The 17,315-nt window shown below is 37.7% G+C and overlaps 1 protein-coding gene across 4 annotated transcripts in view; it reads left to right on the top strand.

Moving 5' to 3' along the window:
* Positions 1-17,315, top strand: part of LOC102236275 (capping protein, Arp2/3 and myosin-I linker protein 3-like) — a 115,308-nt gene that overhangs the window by 45,451 nt on the left and 52,542 nt on the right. For all 4 annotated transcript variants that reach the window (XM_023335788.1, XM_023335789.1, XM_023335787.1 and 1 more), the window contains exons 11-14: positions 1,979-2,073; positions 4,479-4,565; positions 8,800-8,909; positions 10,587-10,664. In XM_023335788.1, coding sequence (XP_023191556.1) covers positions 1,979-2,073; positions 4,479-4,565; positions 8,800-8,909; positions 10,587-10,664 — 370 coding nt within the window. The remainder of the gene's footprint in view (positions 1-1,978; positions 2,074-4,478; positions 4,566-8,799; positions 8,910-10,586; positions 10,665-17,315) is intronic.

Raw genomic sequence — 17,315 nt, 5'->3', positions numbered from 1 at the left:
GCAAATATAAAACCAATTAGGTTACCTCAGTCATGCCATATCAACAATAAGCAAAACTGAATATGTGATCCAAATGACACCAGTACATTTCCTTCCACATTTTCTTTTAAAACTGCCTGAAGATTTAGGGTTGCTGTGAGTCACTGGATGAATATTTGGTGGCATAACCCCATGTTTCTGAGAACCGCTTCATGTCTGTGTTGCGTGAAGACGACTGACTTCTGGCACCTTTGATTGGGCCACATTCCACAGTTCCTCCATTTCTGAGATTATCCTCAGAAGCAGCATCTGTGAAGTCATTCCTACTAGTTTTCTATTGGATTAAGGTCTGGGTATTGGGCTGACCACTCCATAACATTAAACTTGTTGGTTTCAACCCAAGGTGTTGCTCACTTACTAGTCAGTTTGACTCCATTTTCTTGTTGACTTGCCCTTTTCAAAAGCATTTTGCAAAAATGACCTCTTCTTGATGTATTCAGTCTGATCTCCAATCCACAAAATGCAAGAAATAGGCTCAACAACACTGTATGAGAAACATCCCTATATCTTGTTGCTGCTTGCAGGTTGTCTCTAAAACCCAGAATTAAGTTTCGTCAGCATAGACAGACCGTCTGCATAGCGTAGCATGTGATTAAATAAAACCATGCAGCCATATTTGCAAAGCGCTTCAATACATTGTGATACAGTGATACCTACGTGTGTTATGAATGGTCCATCCAAGTGGTGTTAAATTTTTTTGACAGATCAAGTACCCACCTAAAAAAATCTAATTACCTACATCAGACCAAATGTTTGGATGCAAGTTCAAACTGATTCCTGAAGATAATGCTTTACACTTTACCATAAAATAAATTATTACATAAATAATCATGTCAGAACACATTATCTCTTTCTTGCTTTGCTTTTTTTTCTTTGTCAACTTAACCTCCTCTGGCTTTAACAGCAGCATTGAAAACATAAATATGCAAACTATTGCTCTCAGGTTGTGCAAATTTTCTCAAACCTAAAACAAAGCCCCTTTTTGTCAACAGCGATGGTCTGGCAACATTGATGCTTACCTAAAGGTGAACTGAGGACATTATGCTTAGCAATGACAGAAAAGAGTGTGATGACACAGAAAGCGCATCCTGAAACCCACCAAATTCACGCCGGATTTTAAGGCATAGTGAAAAGGAATTGGAAGTTGCTTCCAAACTTGTGGGGTTGGCAATGCATGCTACAGATAGCACATCTAGTGACATCTTGATGCTTAAATTTCTGTGGTGAAAAAATTAGCATAATAGACTCTTGAATGGATGACACAAAATATTGCTTATAGGAGTTTTTATACATTTTATTTTATTATTTCGACTCGGAAGGTTTTTTTTAAGCCTGTATTGTATAATTGATTTGTTATGGCACTTGGGGATAAACGATCTATACAAAAGTGTTGGCAAACAACAGCCACGAACGAGCATTAGTATTCATTCCGAGTTCAGTCTTTGGCCAGCAGACAAATATAAATTCCAGTGCCGTCTGTCCTTTAAGCTCTGTGAGAAATGTTTGATCCTTCGATTGTCGTGCTTTCACCGTTTGAAAGTTTCAACCTAATTCCTATTTTTGGCTCGATCTAAGTTTGTTTGTATTTATCGAAGTTATTGAAACTGGAACTAAATGGGGACAGTAATCCCTCCGCAGGTGGGTCAATACGAGAAATGCAAACGACAAAAGCGGGAATTGTTTTGACGGATACTTGTTTGAGGAGAAATGTTTAAAATAACAGAGTTGACAGCCATGCTCAACTTTTCCATGTTTTAGGTGAGATAGATTTTTAGACAAGTGCTAGTGATAAAGCCGCTTTATTACAATGCTTGGACCTTGTGGATGTGTGGAAAAAAAAAGTGACCTCAGAAGTTCGGCTTAATTCAGTTGCTGAAAGCAGGAGGGAACTTACTGTTTTCCAGGGAATTCAATTTCCTGTTTCTCTTGTTCTCTCCAGGGATTTTCCACAGAAGATGGCGTCGGCTTTATCAGAGAACCCGGCCTCCGTGATTCACTCCCTCAATCTGGCTCATAACACACTTGACAACCAAGGTAGCGACTCAGTGAACTCATTCTCCCTCCCACTGACTCCTCTCTGAGGGCACATCCTCTTGTTCTTTGGCTATTACTTGAGCAAAGCTTTTGTTTGCTTTCAAAGAACCCTGAATCAATCACTGTCCTTGCAGCTCCCTCACTCTCGGCGTTCCTCCCATCCACCTTTCATTGTGTTTGATTATCTGTGCTTCTCATGATAAAAGGCTCTTTCTTTTTCTTTTTGTCGCCACAGCTGAAACTTTTTTGTTTCGTTTTGCGTGTAGAAATAAATTGCTATCTTATGGTGCATGCACAGGCGATGAACACAAAGAGGTGGGACATACGGGAAAATGATTCTATTCAGATTTTTTTTTTTTTTATCATGACACTGTGAGTATCACCAAAAATATATAACTTCTTAAATAAAAGCATAAACTGGAAGTAATTTCCCTGCTGGGATGAATAAAGTACTTCTATTCTATTCTATTCTATTCTATAAACAAGGTCATAGCACACTTTTAAAATATGTTAATGTGTTTCTGCCATTTTACCAGCATGTCTAAAGCCCAACTAATATTTAATAATTAGGCACCAGGCGATTATGACATTGTAATTTTATGACAGTCTTGAGTAAAAATACCACAACAAGATGGTGTTAGCAAGAACATTTAAAGCAAAAATGCATAACATAATTTTATAACAATACTACATGGTGACTATTAAAGTCATAGTAAATCAATCAATCAATCAATTTATCTCCATATTTTATAAACTCATGACAGTGACTCGCTAAATAAATGTGTTTATTTTAGCTAACATTTTAAATTCAGAGGTCAAACTGAAAATGTAATAAAATTTGAAGTCAGCCCTGTAATAGCTTTTTGTGTAATTGTTCTTATAGCAATGCCTTATTGTGAAAACACAGTTTATTTCTCTAGCATAAAACCTCAAATGAACGCATATCTAAAACACTGAGGATTGTTGACAGTGTTTTGAAGGATTCACCAAAACTTTTTGCTCGCTGTTTTTTAACGCATTAATTTCTTTGGAAATATTCAAAAACACCAGTCTGCCCCCTCCACTAATTAAGGTTTTAGCTCATAGATGCGCCATGTTTCACCTATAAACAAGTAAGCATGCAAGTGTAGATAATATCATTACTGTAACAAGCATTAAGCAGGAAGTAAGGGGCGAGTGGACACAGCTGCATAAGAGAGAAAAATCAGCGCATTAGCTGTACTGTGGTCTAAGCTAGCTAGAGCTAGCAGAGCTAACAAACCATTTTCTGATTTGTTAGGCTAGCATGTTAACAGGTCCAAGCTAAAAAAAATGCCTACAAATAACAAAAGCAGAACCCCAGCTTTGTAATGTTGTCGTCGTTTTGCTCTGGTTTAATTGACTCGATAGTAACGCTAGCGCATCTGACCAATCGTTGCTTTCATGACTCTCCTCAAAATGTTGTTTTGTTTAAATGGATTTTGGGAGCCTCAGCCTCGGGTGACGCTGTGATCTTGCTTCCTCGGCGGATCCTCAACCCGTTCTAATCCCTCACAATCTATCATCCTTGTATTGCTTACCCCTACAAGGAGACACCGTTGGGCTTTGTGTAAGCCAGAGCCAGGCTTTCACACGAAGGCCACCGTCCCTCATTAGCTAATTTATATCCCTCCGTCTGACACTTGTCACTTCCACTTGCCTCAGTGGATTCCTTGCGCTCACACGTATCAGCCCCCTGGTGTGTCGCCATGTGTTTATGAGTATTGACAGTGTGCAGGCCTTTTTATTGTGATTACAAATGCAACACAGCAGCAGCCACTAAATAAGATGTATGATCACAAAAAAGCTAAGGATCACACAGGGATCCTGAGCATAAAAATAAACAGATTTTTAATAAGGAAGAGGCTTTTATGTGTCCATCGTGATTGCTGTAGATTAAGAAAAAAAAAAAATCAATTGAAACTGTGTTACGTAATTTGGCTTAGCACATGGTCTGCGTCTGGCTTCATCCACTGCATGCAGAGGAAAACAGAGATAAAAGTAATTTGACACCCGCTTTTATGCATGCTTATTTTATTTGATGATTTAAAACATAAATACACATTTCTCTTTGAAAAATATCTCTTTAGCTGACAATTTTGATAAGTCTTAAGTATTTTTGTTTTACCTTGATTATTTCACCGTTTCTTCCGTATAATCAGATGCATAATTCAACTTTATTACATTTTTAACTGATTTACGTTTTTCAGCACACACTACTTGGCATTCCTTTCTTTTTTTCCTGTGTTTGAAATGTTTAAGATGCAAGGAAATATTTAAATTGAATAAGTCCGCCTTCTTTCTGTGTATTATTAGTCATCTTTTTTATTAAATGGAGGCCCTTTCCCATCTTTTCTCTTTCCCCTCCCCTTCCTGTCTTCATCCAGGAGTCTCCAACCTAATTCAACAAGTCTGCCGGCTCAACAAAGGTCTACGACTCCTAAATCTCTCCAAGACCTCTCTCTCCTCCAAGGGTAGGCATAGCAGGGCCTTGAGCCTGACCTTGTTCACTGGGACATCGCTGAGCTCTCTTAAACGTAATGAGACGTGTCACAAAGTTGAGGGTGGGAAAAAAGGTCTACTGATCCACAGCAATGCCTCAAATACTTTTGGTTTGCCCCTTTTTCACGCAGATTAACAGACCCGTTTACATATGACTCATCTTCAAAATGATATTGGGGTCAGAATTATAAGCAGTGTTTTTTTATTTATTTATTTTATTTAATGCCAGATGCGGTTGTAGGCAGTGCCCCAGTTGCTTTTATCCTCAACAATACGACCATCCTCGAACAAAATCGTTGATTCAGAAGGATTATATGTGTGCAAAAGCAAATTCACGTATATTCTTGCCAAAAGCCCTCTTTTTTTAGATTGTTATATTTCAAGCCATTTTTAAAATCTTCTATAGCATTTGTAGGTCTATTAATTTGACATTTATTATTTTCCATAGAAATATGCAAAAGAATGGCTGCAATGATTGTCATGAATAAAAATAGTGCACCTTTGTTAATGTCATTTACAGTTAAATGAGGGTGTAAGCAGCATTATAACATAGATGTGTTTCTATTTCTGTCTAGTACATAAGGTAATAAGGGTAAAGTACTTATATATATAGTCAATATACTGTATATTTAATTATATATAGTGTTTACTGCATCTTTTTAACTTTCAAATGTCTCAACTAATTGTAATATTACTCAAGCAAAGGTTAGAAGCATGGTGTAATAAAATTATTCCTAAAAGTACTTTTCTTTTTCTTTTTGTTTATTTTCAAAAACCTACTCGACTACATGTAAGTTATTAGCTCTTATCCACCTCTGCTTAGATAATTTATCAATCTAATATGTATATCTACATTATGTGTTGCAACAGATACTAAGCACCTAATAAATAAAACAAGGCAAAACAAAACAGTTCATATTCCTTTATTCATTCAAATTTTAGCAATTTGCATTAATAAAAATTTTAGTATTTGACACATTTTTTCAAATTATAAACTCAGCCTAAAGGGAGAAACGGTGTGGAAAAACTACAGATGGCGATTCAATAACTTTTAGAAGTTTAATCGGTAGCAATGACTTAAAGGAATCTTCCTTTCATCAACCTTTCATTCATCCCAAAGGAGGAATCTTTCAACCTTATCTGTGAGTTACGTCATAGAGAGTTTAAATTCAGACACACTTTGAGTGAGGCTGGCTTCAGGTTTAAAAAGACAAGTTTGAGAGTAAAAATGTATAATTGACATCTGGATGTGTTATACCAAGACAGAAATAAAATGAGACACCTTACTGGGCTTATACAATTTGCTAAAGTCTTAGCATTGCTTCAAAATGCCAGGAAGTTTTTTTTTTTTTTTTTTACAATTCTGCCAACACATTTCTTTGACCTGTCATGTAGCACCTTTTGTCTTCTTTCCTTAGTTCTGTCTATCAGTAGATAAAGGTTTTTGTGTGATGTGTGCAGAGGTGTAGGTGTGATCTTCGATTCTTTAAAGCTTTTTGATTCCTTGTCATGTGGACGGCCGGCCTTATTTGATTGAAGCATTTTTGACGATGCCTGCTCTGTGTACGGCATTATCCTGAAGAGCAGCGTTTAAACATGGCTGACGTCAAAGCCAAAGATGTGTTGTGTCCAAGAGGAGACAAGACGATTGATTTGGAAATGTTTTTCCCATATTTTTGACCGAGTCCTGTAGCGCTCTGACCCAGTTTCGGTCGTGGTTGCAGAAGCAGCTCCTCTTTTGCAGCTTTTCTTCGCTGTATTAAAGTTTGTGAACCTTCACTGTTGAACATTTCTGTTAAATCCCACAACAACATCTCAATAGGGAGCAGGCACTAAACTGGACAACTATCTCACATTTCAGTCCTTCTCTCTCTCTTTATTTTAAGAGTCAATTTGTTGTAGATTTGCTGTGGTTTAAGACAGCTGACTTGTTGCATGAGTCACATTAAGTGCTATCCAAATGATAGCTTTATTTTTGACCATAAAGACTGACCCCCTTATTTGTGCCATAGATTCAACTAGGTGTCGGAAACATTGGTCAGACATGTTGGTCTACATTGACACACTGCTAACTGTTTGGCAGGGCACCCATGACAAGAATTACCCCTTCCTCTACTGCTCTTGTAACTGTGGAGGCTAATGATGGATAGTCATTGGTCAAGAAACATGCAATCCAATATCCTGCTGGAAGATAGACTGTGGTAAGAAAAAGATAGGTTTAGCAATCAGTAACAAAACTGACAAAATATCAACAACTATCCTATGATAAAAGTTGAAATCCCCAAACAAGTTTACTTGTTTACTCCAGGCCCAGATGCCTAAATGCTCTGAGTTACTGACATCTGATTGGCTGACAGTAGTTTACCTGATGGAGTAAAGTGGATTTCATTGGCTCACTCAACTGAACCAAATTTAAGGGGCTAGAAAACAAGTCAACATCATCCCTTCTCCAGCAATAGACGCTTATCGGTATCTGATGTTCATTCTGTTTAACACCAATTGGGTCTCATCTGTCTAAAGGGCATTCCCTAAAAAAAACCATGTTTTGTTCAGACATGATTTTGCAAATATGAGTAATGTAGGTTCTGTTAAGGGACAAGAAACGGCACCTCATGCAAAATGACACCTTTTTTGCTAATACTCAGAGCATTTGTCTTTCATGTTTTTGAAAATGAACCCTGTCCTTTTTCTGTGAACATTGACTGTCCTAACTATTCCCCACTTGAGTATTTTCTTGTTCTTTGTAAAACAATGGATGACAGATTGTTTGAAAATGGCCTTGCAGCTCTTCCCATGATGATTGCAAAAAAAAAAGTGACATAGTGTTCACACACACACACACACGATTTTTCATATCAACACAAAGTCAATGACTCTGTCTCACATTTCTTAAAGTTGATCAAGTGTCTGTTAAGCAAATGTATTCACCCACTCAGTTTTTCTTCATCTTTCTGCTCTGGATGCAGCTTTCCTGTGCGTTTTCACACAGCGGATTAAATAAGGACAGGCTAAATGCAATATTTAAGGCTAAAGGTGTCGTGTGTGTTCCAGATAGTGACCCTGACACCAAGTTAACGTGTTATAAATGAGACTTTTTTTAAAAGCCAGCAAGAACAGGCAGTGATTCAGCAGGATGCAGTTGGTATGACCTTGAGTTGTAGTTGTTGGCGTGACTTTGGAGAGGCTGACCACTTTTTGCTGAATATTTATAGATCTCTCTCTCTCTCTTTCTCTCTCTTTTCCCCCTCCTCTTCATTTTCATGTGATTCTTAAACACCTACAGGACAGTGCCTTTTGAGTTCAATGCTTCTACGTTTAGTCAGAATACGACCATCAACTTTAATGTATTTCAATGGAATTTTACTTGATAGAACAGCAGAAAGTAGTGATTAATTGTGAAGTGAGCCAAAAAGGATGCATGGCTTTCAAAGTTGTTGTTTTTTTTCCAGAGACAATTTGAAAATGTCATGTCCTGTATTTGATCAGTGCTTTGTAAAACCACTCAATATTTATTAGTCTTGTCTATAAAATTAGTGGTTGTAACAGGACAGAATGTAGAAAGACGGTGTACGTGTGCGCCAGAAAAACAACATGTCCACACTTTGGCGATAAAGTCGGGTCATCTTGATGGCTTTCTAATGTTCCCCCCGCTCACAGCAGCTGATGACTAGATGGATGGTGGGGGGAGGATTAGACTCTTTGTCCCCTCTTCCCATCATTTCCCTCATAATCGCTACAAATTAAGGGATGAGGAGCTTAGCGCCTCGTCTGCTTTCGAGCAACATGTGCCATATCTGCCTTCTAGCACAGATGCTCTTTGAAGCAATAGAATGGGCAAAGTGCGCTTCCTGCACCTGCTGCTGAGGGCCCAAGATGATTCCCTTACTGTATTGTGTTTTTGTGCAACGAGACGTACTTCAGGCCTTTGATCTGACCTTTGTTTTGGGTCAGGGTACACTCTGAAAGTACAATAGAGAGAACAGGTTTTTTATAGCTGCTTTCTTATGAAAACCTATTTTAAAAAACTCCTTTTTAGTTTCTTTTCACCCATTTTGCCTCTTTAATCCATTTTGACGCTTTATAATCTACTGTTACTTATTGCTCACCAACAGAGTATTAAAATTGTCACTTAAAATGAAAAGGAATGTGAGTCAGTCCTTGGCTTGCTAAATGATGCATCCCTTCATTTCTGTTTTATTCCACCAGGTGTTGTTTCATTGTCTCAGGCTCTGTGTTCAAGTGACGACTACTCCAACTCTCTGCTGCACCTGGACCTCAGCAAGAACCCCGGGGTTCTGTCTGGAGAGGACGCCACGGTGGGTGACTCTTATCAAGCTACATGGACCATGTCTGCTGTTTTTATGGAGTTTTTTTGTCGGGAAAAGCTGCATAGAAACTGCAATACAGACCTGCTAGTATTGGCATCTCAGACTAAACAAGAAGCATGTCTGACAAATTTCCAAAACTTTAGAGTTGAAAAATGTACCATAATTTATCCCAGGTAACACTGAGAATCACTGCAGGCATCTCAGTCTGCCCAAAATTCGCAGTTTTTTTCCCCTCACTATACCAAAGAAGATTCTTCTAGCTTTCTAACATTACTTCTGGCAATATTGTGGAAGCATGACAAGTGAATCACCCAGTCAGTTCACCGTGTCTGCACAGCGTCTACAGACTGATCTTCTGAAGCTCAGCTGTGCTTCAGCTGCATTAGTTCCCTTTGGAAGCCTCCATCTTTAGTTCCCTCTCTCAGTTTTTGAGAACAAACTGTATTAAGGGTCCTGCACCACAAAACAGTTGATCTCAAATCAGTAAATTTTTCTGGGGTGTTGTTTGAACAATCAGAATCGCTAATTGACTACAGCATATCGAACCAATTATGCAGATATGTGTTTTTGGGTATGTCTGATTAAGAGTTGCACCAACAGTACCTTGCAAATGTAATCATGCTCCTTGACTTCAGATGTATTTGTATTATTTCATAAAAAATTTATGTGAAAGACCAACACAAAGTATAGTCCTCATCCATCACTTGTAGACAGGATTTGTTGCAGCTTTTGTTTCTTGCCAATGTTCCATAAACATCACATTAGTAGCTCTTAGAGGTTAACGCTTGGAACATACCGTTTTATAAAAAATCAGCTTCTGCCAAACTTTCTCCCTGTTGTGTTCCTTTTATCAGACTTATCTGTTTGTTTGCCAAAAAAGTCTGGTTCATTTGGGGAGGCGTGAATGCACAATCGATCTCTGATGCGGACAAAAAAACTCGAAACTCTGGTCCGCCTGAAAACCTAGGCGGACTAGGTTAGGTCTTGGTTTGGTTAAGTGAATTCTGGCGCGGCTCAAATGCGTACTGTATGTGAAAACCGAGCGGACTGGAGACCGCTCCAAAAGCAGGAAGCTGACTCTGGCGCAGGGCATTCTGGGGAAATGCAACCAAAACAAACACGAGAGTCTAGCGCTAGCAGGAGAAATAGCTACTGGTGTTTTACAAAAGACAAGAGAGAACTACAACCACAAAATCTGACGCTATTCCATTTTTGCTTACATTTTGCGAAAATGAAAGTTACGTTCTTGTTGTCTTCAGAGATTTTCTTATTGTTTCCTTCAGTGGTTCTTGGTGCAGCGCCACCCCAGGCCAGGAGGTGAACAGGTTTTGTTCAAAGGGTTTGGTTCTGTTGGTCCTCAGTCGAACAGAGACTAACAGACTACCAGGTGTGAAAACACCCTAAATTGGACTCGACTCACAGCTGTTGTCAGTTCTAAAGACAGCCGATTTAACTGGTTTTCATTTTATGGTCTAAAAACATGGGGGCTGAAAACACGCCACACTATATTCCAGTTCAAAACAATGTGCTACTTTGTGTTATATAAAATCCAAATAAAATATGTTGAAGTTTGTGGGTATAACATGAATACACCCGAATTATCTTTTAAAAGTCTTTAGTGCATTAATTGCCTGAAACACATCATTTGTTTTTCTTCCTCTGCAGAACCTGTACCTGTTCTTGGCCCAGCCCAACTGCCTGGTCCATTTAGACCTGTCAGGGACAGACTGCACCGTGGACTCGGTTTGTACTTCCTTCCTCTTTTATTTTTTTTACAGTCTCTGTCCTCCCAGAGCTGTCTGATTTCATCTCCCGGTACGGGATTCAGGCCAAGAAAAGTGAGGGGTCTACTGTCCTGAATGCAAATAGCACCATCATGCAAAAACCTCGGTTGACTTTGTTATAGAGCCGTTCTGTGAAAGCTCCAAGGAGGCACCACCTCGGAAATCTGTAGCACCTCATGAATTATACGGATGTCTTTTATGAAACTCGTAGTGTTTTATATATATATAAAATATATATATATATATATATATATATATATATATATATATATATATATATATATATATATATATATATATATCTAAGGCAAAGTGACAAAGTTGTTGTTCCTGAGCTTACAAATCTGCGCGCCAGCAGCGTCTCACCCCATTAGCAGATTGGCTAACAGCTGACGGGGTGCGAGTGCGTTCTGTCTGAGAAGAGTTTAGTAACTGTCTGTGAATGTGTCTGCCTCCGTATGTCTCCGCCTGATAAGGCCTTTCGGATTGTGTCACTGTTTTCATTCAAGACAAAATGTCAGCTCAAAGCGGGAGTTGGTACGTTCTGGTGTCTTTATTTTCGAAGGCATTATGGGGAGAGTAAAAAAAGATGTCTGACTCTACTTAAGAGGTTGCGTTTATTGTTCAACCTTTCCTCGCGTCTGTTTTATGAGTGCCGTGTTAATGCTGATGGCACACAGCACAGGCGGCTCGATTAAGTGATGAAGATGGATGTTGTTGTTTTTTTTATCCTGGTTGTTTTCATATCGGCGTCTGCTGCAGGGAGAGTTGAAACCAAAGGTTTACATACACCAAATAAAAAGATATGTATGCCTGTTTTCTCATTACCAATCACGAACCGTTTTCTTTTTTTGGCAACGTTATAAACATAAAAACAAATCAAGAGTTGATTTTGTATAAACTGTTGGCTATGTAGACGCAAATATTTATACAAGATTAGGTGTTGTATATGTAAGACTAATTTTAAAATCAAGTTATTCATCAGAAATTAAAAAGTTTTGTTAGTGCTATTTGGTCCAAACATCAAATTATTGGTTCAGATAAATTATATCGTTTTAAGAACAAAGCCAACATTGTAAGGCATTCCAAAAACACGAGGAAAGTTTTCAAATGACTTGAAAAGTAAATGTTCCAAGTTGTTGGTGAGTTTCTTTGAGATGGGATAACCTCAAGAAAAAGAAAGCTCTATTGTATTCGAATTATAGCAATTCTGCCAAGAAAAGTGTTGCAGCCTTCCTCCGCGCTGATATAAAACACTCTTTGTGGATGTTTAATGGAAGCTGGTGCTGCCAAGGGTGGCAAAGACATTTATTGGGTTCAGGAGGTCAGCATTTTCCCGTAGTTTTCCCTTTGGACAGCCTTTCCAATTTATAAAAAAGGAAATTATGATTTGAAAAACATATTTTGTATTTCCTCAGGTTATCCTAAAATGTCATGAAATATTAAATTTGCTCACTTTACACGGTATTTAATTTCAACCTGGCATATATTTATTCATTTTAAAGTGTGAGTAAAGGTCAGTGAAAAACAATTTATTTATTTTTTTTGTTATGTCTTCAATGCAGCAGCCAACCTCATTCTTTGTTCGCAATGCTTTGATATATTTTTGGCCAATAATACTGTAAAAAAAAAATGACACATGATTGATGGCTGTCAACACTATTGATTTTGGCTTGTCTTTCTGCAATACCTTCGAAATTGAATGCTTTAAACGTAGCACCTCTTGCTCGTGCACACTGCGAAAAGATATTTCTTTTGTCTTTTCCTGAATGCTATTTGATTCTAAAAATTAATAAGTTAAGCAGTCTCCATATACAATTCAAACCACATGTTTACATACACCAAATAAAAACACATCTTTTCTTCTTACTCCCTGAAGCTAAACCAGATTTACATCAATTACAAGTCATTTCTGTTTGCAAAATGCCAACTATCTAATTCTTATATATTTTATTTTTTACTCTATTTTTGAAGTTTTATCTTACGAAAAAAAACCAAATACAGTTTGGAGTTATTAAACTGCAAACAAACCCTTTATTTAAGCGCCATTAGGAAACTCTAAAGTAGGCGTTAGCTTCAGCGCTAGCAGTGGCTAATGGTCTTGGTTTACAAATTATTTGTATTTTTTCTGTCCCTGTTTCATTGTACTAGTGCCAGGGGAATGGTTTTGGAGAAGGGGAGACTTCAGAAGTAATCCAGAGGAAATCAATGAGTAGTTTCAGAAGGGGTGTAACGATACATCTAACTCGGGACACAGGGTTGTGCTAAATTGAGGGTTAGCTCAACTTGGAGCTAAAACACATACAGTGAACACAGAATCTACAGAAAGACGACTCCAGGTGAGGTTTCACAAATTGTTACATTGTATTTTGTGTTTTCATATAAAAATATCTCATGGCCTGAGATCCTCTGACAACTCCAGTACTAACCTAAACCTGTCCAACTAAAAAAAATATAAAACTGGAAACTGTTTCAAGCCAGGCTGGCTGAGCATTCATTATTATCTTTCCCGTACGCACAGAAAGGGACAATAAGAGGGGGAAAACAAACCTCCAAAATTTACTGAAAATGTTCAGTGACAAGAAGCATGCTGCTGTTATAAAAGATAAATGGATTTTACTCAGTTTCACACATCCGAACCAGAGGTGCTAATTAATGTGGACTGTGCTGTAAATACGAACGTAGAAAATCCTTTTTGGCTTCAAAAGGTGTGTGTAAATACACAAATCAGAGAAAAGTCTGCACTTACAGCAAACCGTAAACACAAATATAACAAGCTATTATTGAAGAACATCTACACAGATACAGGCAAAAACAAGAATGAATTGTTTAAGCATTTTTTTATGGAAGCACTGACATGAAAGTTGTCGGTAAAAAGGTATAGAAAGCCCAGAAGCTAGCTAAAATCTGTCAGCGTTTAGAAAGCATTGATGTTGCTAAATGAAAATTAATATTAGTGGGCTTAATGTAAACTAAGGACCATAAAGAGATTGCCTATTCAGTAAAAATGCCCTAATTTTGCAAAACAATATTAATGGGAATGTTTACAGCTACGCAATTTAACTTTGTGAATGTTAAAACGAGCACAGTCGGTTCCCTAGCCGCATACAAACAATAGTCCCAACCACATAGTTGAGAAAACTGCTAATTGGTTTGGGAGAAACAAAGCAAAACTATGAGAGTGTTCAAGTTAATCACCTGACTTGAAAATCCAGGGAAAAGGCCAAAAAGATTTCAAGATTTGCAGATGGTTTGTGTGGAAGAATGGGTCAAAATGACAACCGAGCAAATACTGAGAGGCTTTCCATAAAGTATTGAGTACTTTATGGAAATTCTGCAAATGCGTGCAATATGTTTTCCGAACGTCATTCCAACTTCATGTGTTGAATTAATTTGCTTCGATTTAGTAATATTTGCAATATTAGGTAGTTGCTAACATCTGATGTAAATCTCAGTTGCGTCATTGGAAATATTTAAACGTTCTGTAACATGGATAACTAACTGTTCACATAAGCATCGAAACCGTGACGTTTCTTTCTGATGGATTTTTTTGGTTTCACTGTAAAAAAAAATTGTCCCAATGGGTTTAACTGCTCCAGGTCTTCTAGTTTTCTGGTTTTCTGTGATTTGTTTGTTTGCTTCTCCTGCAGCGCCTCACCTCACACTTTAAACACCCCATTAGAGAAGAAATTGTCAAGCAGGAATACGTTTCACAGAAAAATAGCCCGCCCTGAGAAACCAATCTCCCTTTAATGTGGGGCACAGATTTTGTTTTGAATTCATTCGGGGATTTTTTTAAATATTTTCTCAAACTCTCTTCTCTCCGGGATCCGCCCGTCTTGTCGTGTCCTCCATTTTCATTTCATTCACCCTTGAGAAGTCCCAGGGAAACTCATCTTTTTTTTTTTTTTTTTTTTTTGGTGTTAGCATCTTAAATTGAATTACTGATAAGCTTCTGATTTAAATCTGCATGCGTGTTCAGGCGGTGGCTGATTAGTGATGCTGCATGATGGATCACGTTGTCAGGAAATACCTGAACCTCTCCGATACTGTAACCTCTCACTAATGACGAGACGCTCCCTTTTTTCCTCTTTCTCTCTCTCTCTCTCTCTAAGCGTTTAATGTTGTCCTCTTCAGTCCAACAACCACATTCGGGTCATTTTGTTCTAAGAGTAATTGGCTCCCTGTTTCGTTCATTTAAAGTTCTTTATCTAAAGCTGACCAAAAACGCTCACAAGAGGAGCGCTTGATTTAATACGCCCATTGATAGATTAACGATAGCATTATAGGTTTACATTGATTGTTCACTGCAGGCACAGGAACCGAATGTGTCTCAGTATGCTTAATTTAAGGGTCTCTGAGGATGTCTTTCCCATTTAATGTAAAACTGTACATTTGATGAATATGTGCGATAAGAAGTTGAAGAACAGTAGGTAATTAATTTTTTTACCCCCTCTCCTCCCGATATGGGCCTCAACTTTGATTCAGTGCTATACGATTAAACCCTTATTGCTCATTTGGTCCCTCTGGCGAGAATTTGTGCAGTTATATCTGACAGAGGAGCGCTCTCCATACGCACATTGACAGATTGGTAGGAACGCTGGCTGCTGAAGCCGGGCCCAGTGATGGATCAGAGTGTCGAAATAATTGGCGAAAATAAGTTATGGTTATATCTCCAATGGTGTGTCTTTTATTTAAATGGCTGCTCGCTTTGGGAGTCGGTCTGAAGGAGGAGTGTGGTAAGGATGGGTGAAGGGATTAAGCAATTCAGTTGAGAAATTTGATCATGATTGCTTTAGCACTGAAAAAAAACAAACAATATCTTACCAAGTATTTTTGGTCGAGTTTCTAGTGCAAATTTCTCAGTACGATTGAAATACGGCAAAACTAACTCACATGTAACTTTTCAGAAAGAAGTAGGAGATTGTTTTAAGTCATTAATTCCTTAATATTGATGAAAAAGTTCTAGTTCCATCGGTAGATTATTTCACTTCTTATTATCTTCTTACTTCATGTTAAACAAAATATGTTTATCATGTTATAAGTGAATTAATCTGCCAATGGAAATAGTAATTTTTCATCAATACAGGGATTATTGACTTGAAACAATCTCCTATATCCTGCTGAAAGGCTATTAGTTGGTTTTGTCTTATTTCAAGTGTACTAATATACAGTACAGACCAAAAGTTTGGACACACCTTCTAATTCAATGGGTTTTCTTTATTTTCATGACTATTTATAAGGCAATAAATCCCACTTATTAACCTGACAGGGCAACACCTATGAAGTGAAAACCATTTCAGGTGACGACCTCTTGAAGCTCATCAAGAAAATGCAGAGTGTGTGCAAAGCAGTAATCACAGCAAAAGGTTGCTACTTTGAAGAAACTAGAATATAAGGGCTATTTTCAGTTGTTTTACACTTTTTTGTTTAGTGCATATTTCCACATGTGTTATTCATAGTTTTGATGCCTTCAGTGTGAATCTACAATGTCAATAGTCATGAAAATAAAGGAAACTCATTGAACTAAAAGGTGTGTCCAAACTTTTGGTCTGTACTGTATTTACACTAGAAACCCAACCAGAAATACTTGGTAAGATTTTGTGTTTTTGCAGTGAAAACACTGAGAATTCAATAAAATCCAAATCAAATGATTTTATTTGTCCCCAAAGCGAAGTTTCAAGGTTCATAAGTAGTGCAAATAGTCTCAAAAGTCATAACTCGGACAATAGAATTCATCAAATTCACACATGGTATTTAATATAAGTAGGTGGCGTGATTTGTGACTGTGTGAAGTATTGAACAAAATTAAGAGAATCCTGTTGTAGCTTAAACGTGCGGCACTATTATAACATCATTACTGCGAGACACATTGCAATTGTGAAAGATTTTATTTATCTACAATGTATTTGGTGCGTTAGATGGACTCGTCGGTGCTTTTACAGCTGTGATGCTAAAAGCACACAGAGACCGGTGAGATCATTGTGTAATAGTAAATAAAGAAGAATGTCAGGAATATTATCTTTAGTGGAATCAATTTCACCGTTAAAATTTACAGCGATGGTGTCGCAGTAAAATATTTACTAGATATTGTGCAACCGCCACTGCAGTAGATTACTCTCTTACAGCGTCTTCTACATCAATCAAAGTGATTCTATGTTTACAGCAAGCAAGTTGTCAGAGTGGAACGACTTCTAATTTAAAAAGGCGTCAAAGTATTCACTTGCCTTTACGGAAACCCTAATTTTTGAATCAGATGGTTATTTACAACTAAGAGTGTGGTACAACAAATGCTGCTATGCTAATAAACTTTGTTGTCAGCTAGCCTAATGTGTCTTTCTTAGCCACATCTGACAAATCAAGATCTGCTTCCATTCCTTTCCTCTCCTTTCAAAATAAGAGTCTCCAACATAGGTAAAGCTTAAAGCCTTCGCCTCTGTGTTCATAAAATTGTTTTACCCTTACTACTTCAGGACAATTTTAATTCCGAAAGCCATTAAATCGTGCTTCGTCGAAGAGATTTCACTTTGTTCCCCCATAAATTGAGCTCTTGTGTAAGTAATTACCTAATGCCGTTTGAAAGATTTGTAGAAGAGCCTTGATTTAGATG

The sequence above is a fragment of the Xiphophorus maculatus genome, chromosome 6 (genome assembly GCF_002775205.1).
Source record: "Xiphophorus maculatus strain JP 163 A chromosome 6, X_maculatus-5.0-male, whole genome shotgun sequence".
Taxonomy (NCBI): Eukaryota; Metazoa; Chordata; class Actinopteri; order Cyprinodontiformes; family Poeciliidae; genus Xiphophorus; species Xiphophorus maculatus.
The sequence above is the reverse complement of the archived record's forward strand: the minus strand, read 5'-3'. Positions and strand labels throughout refer to the sequence as shown.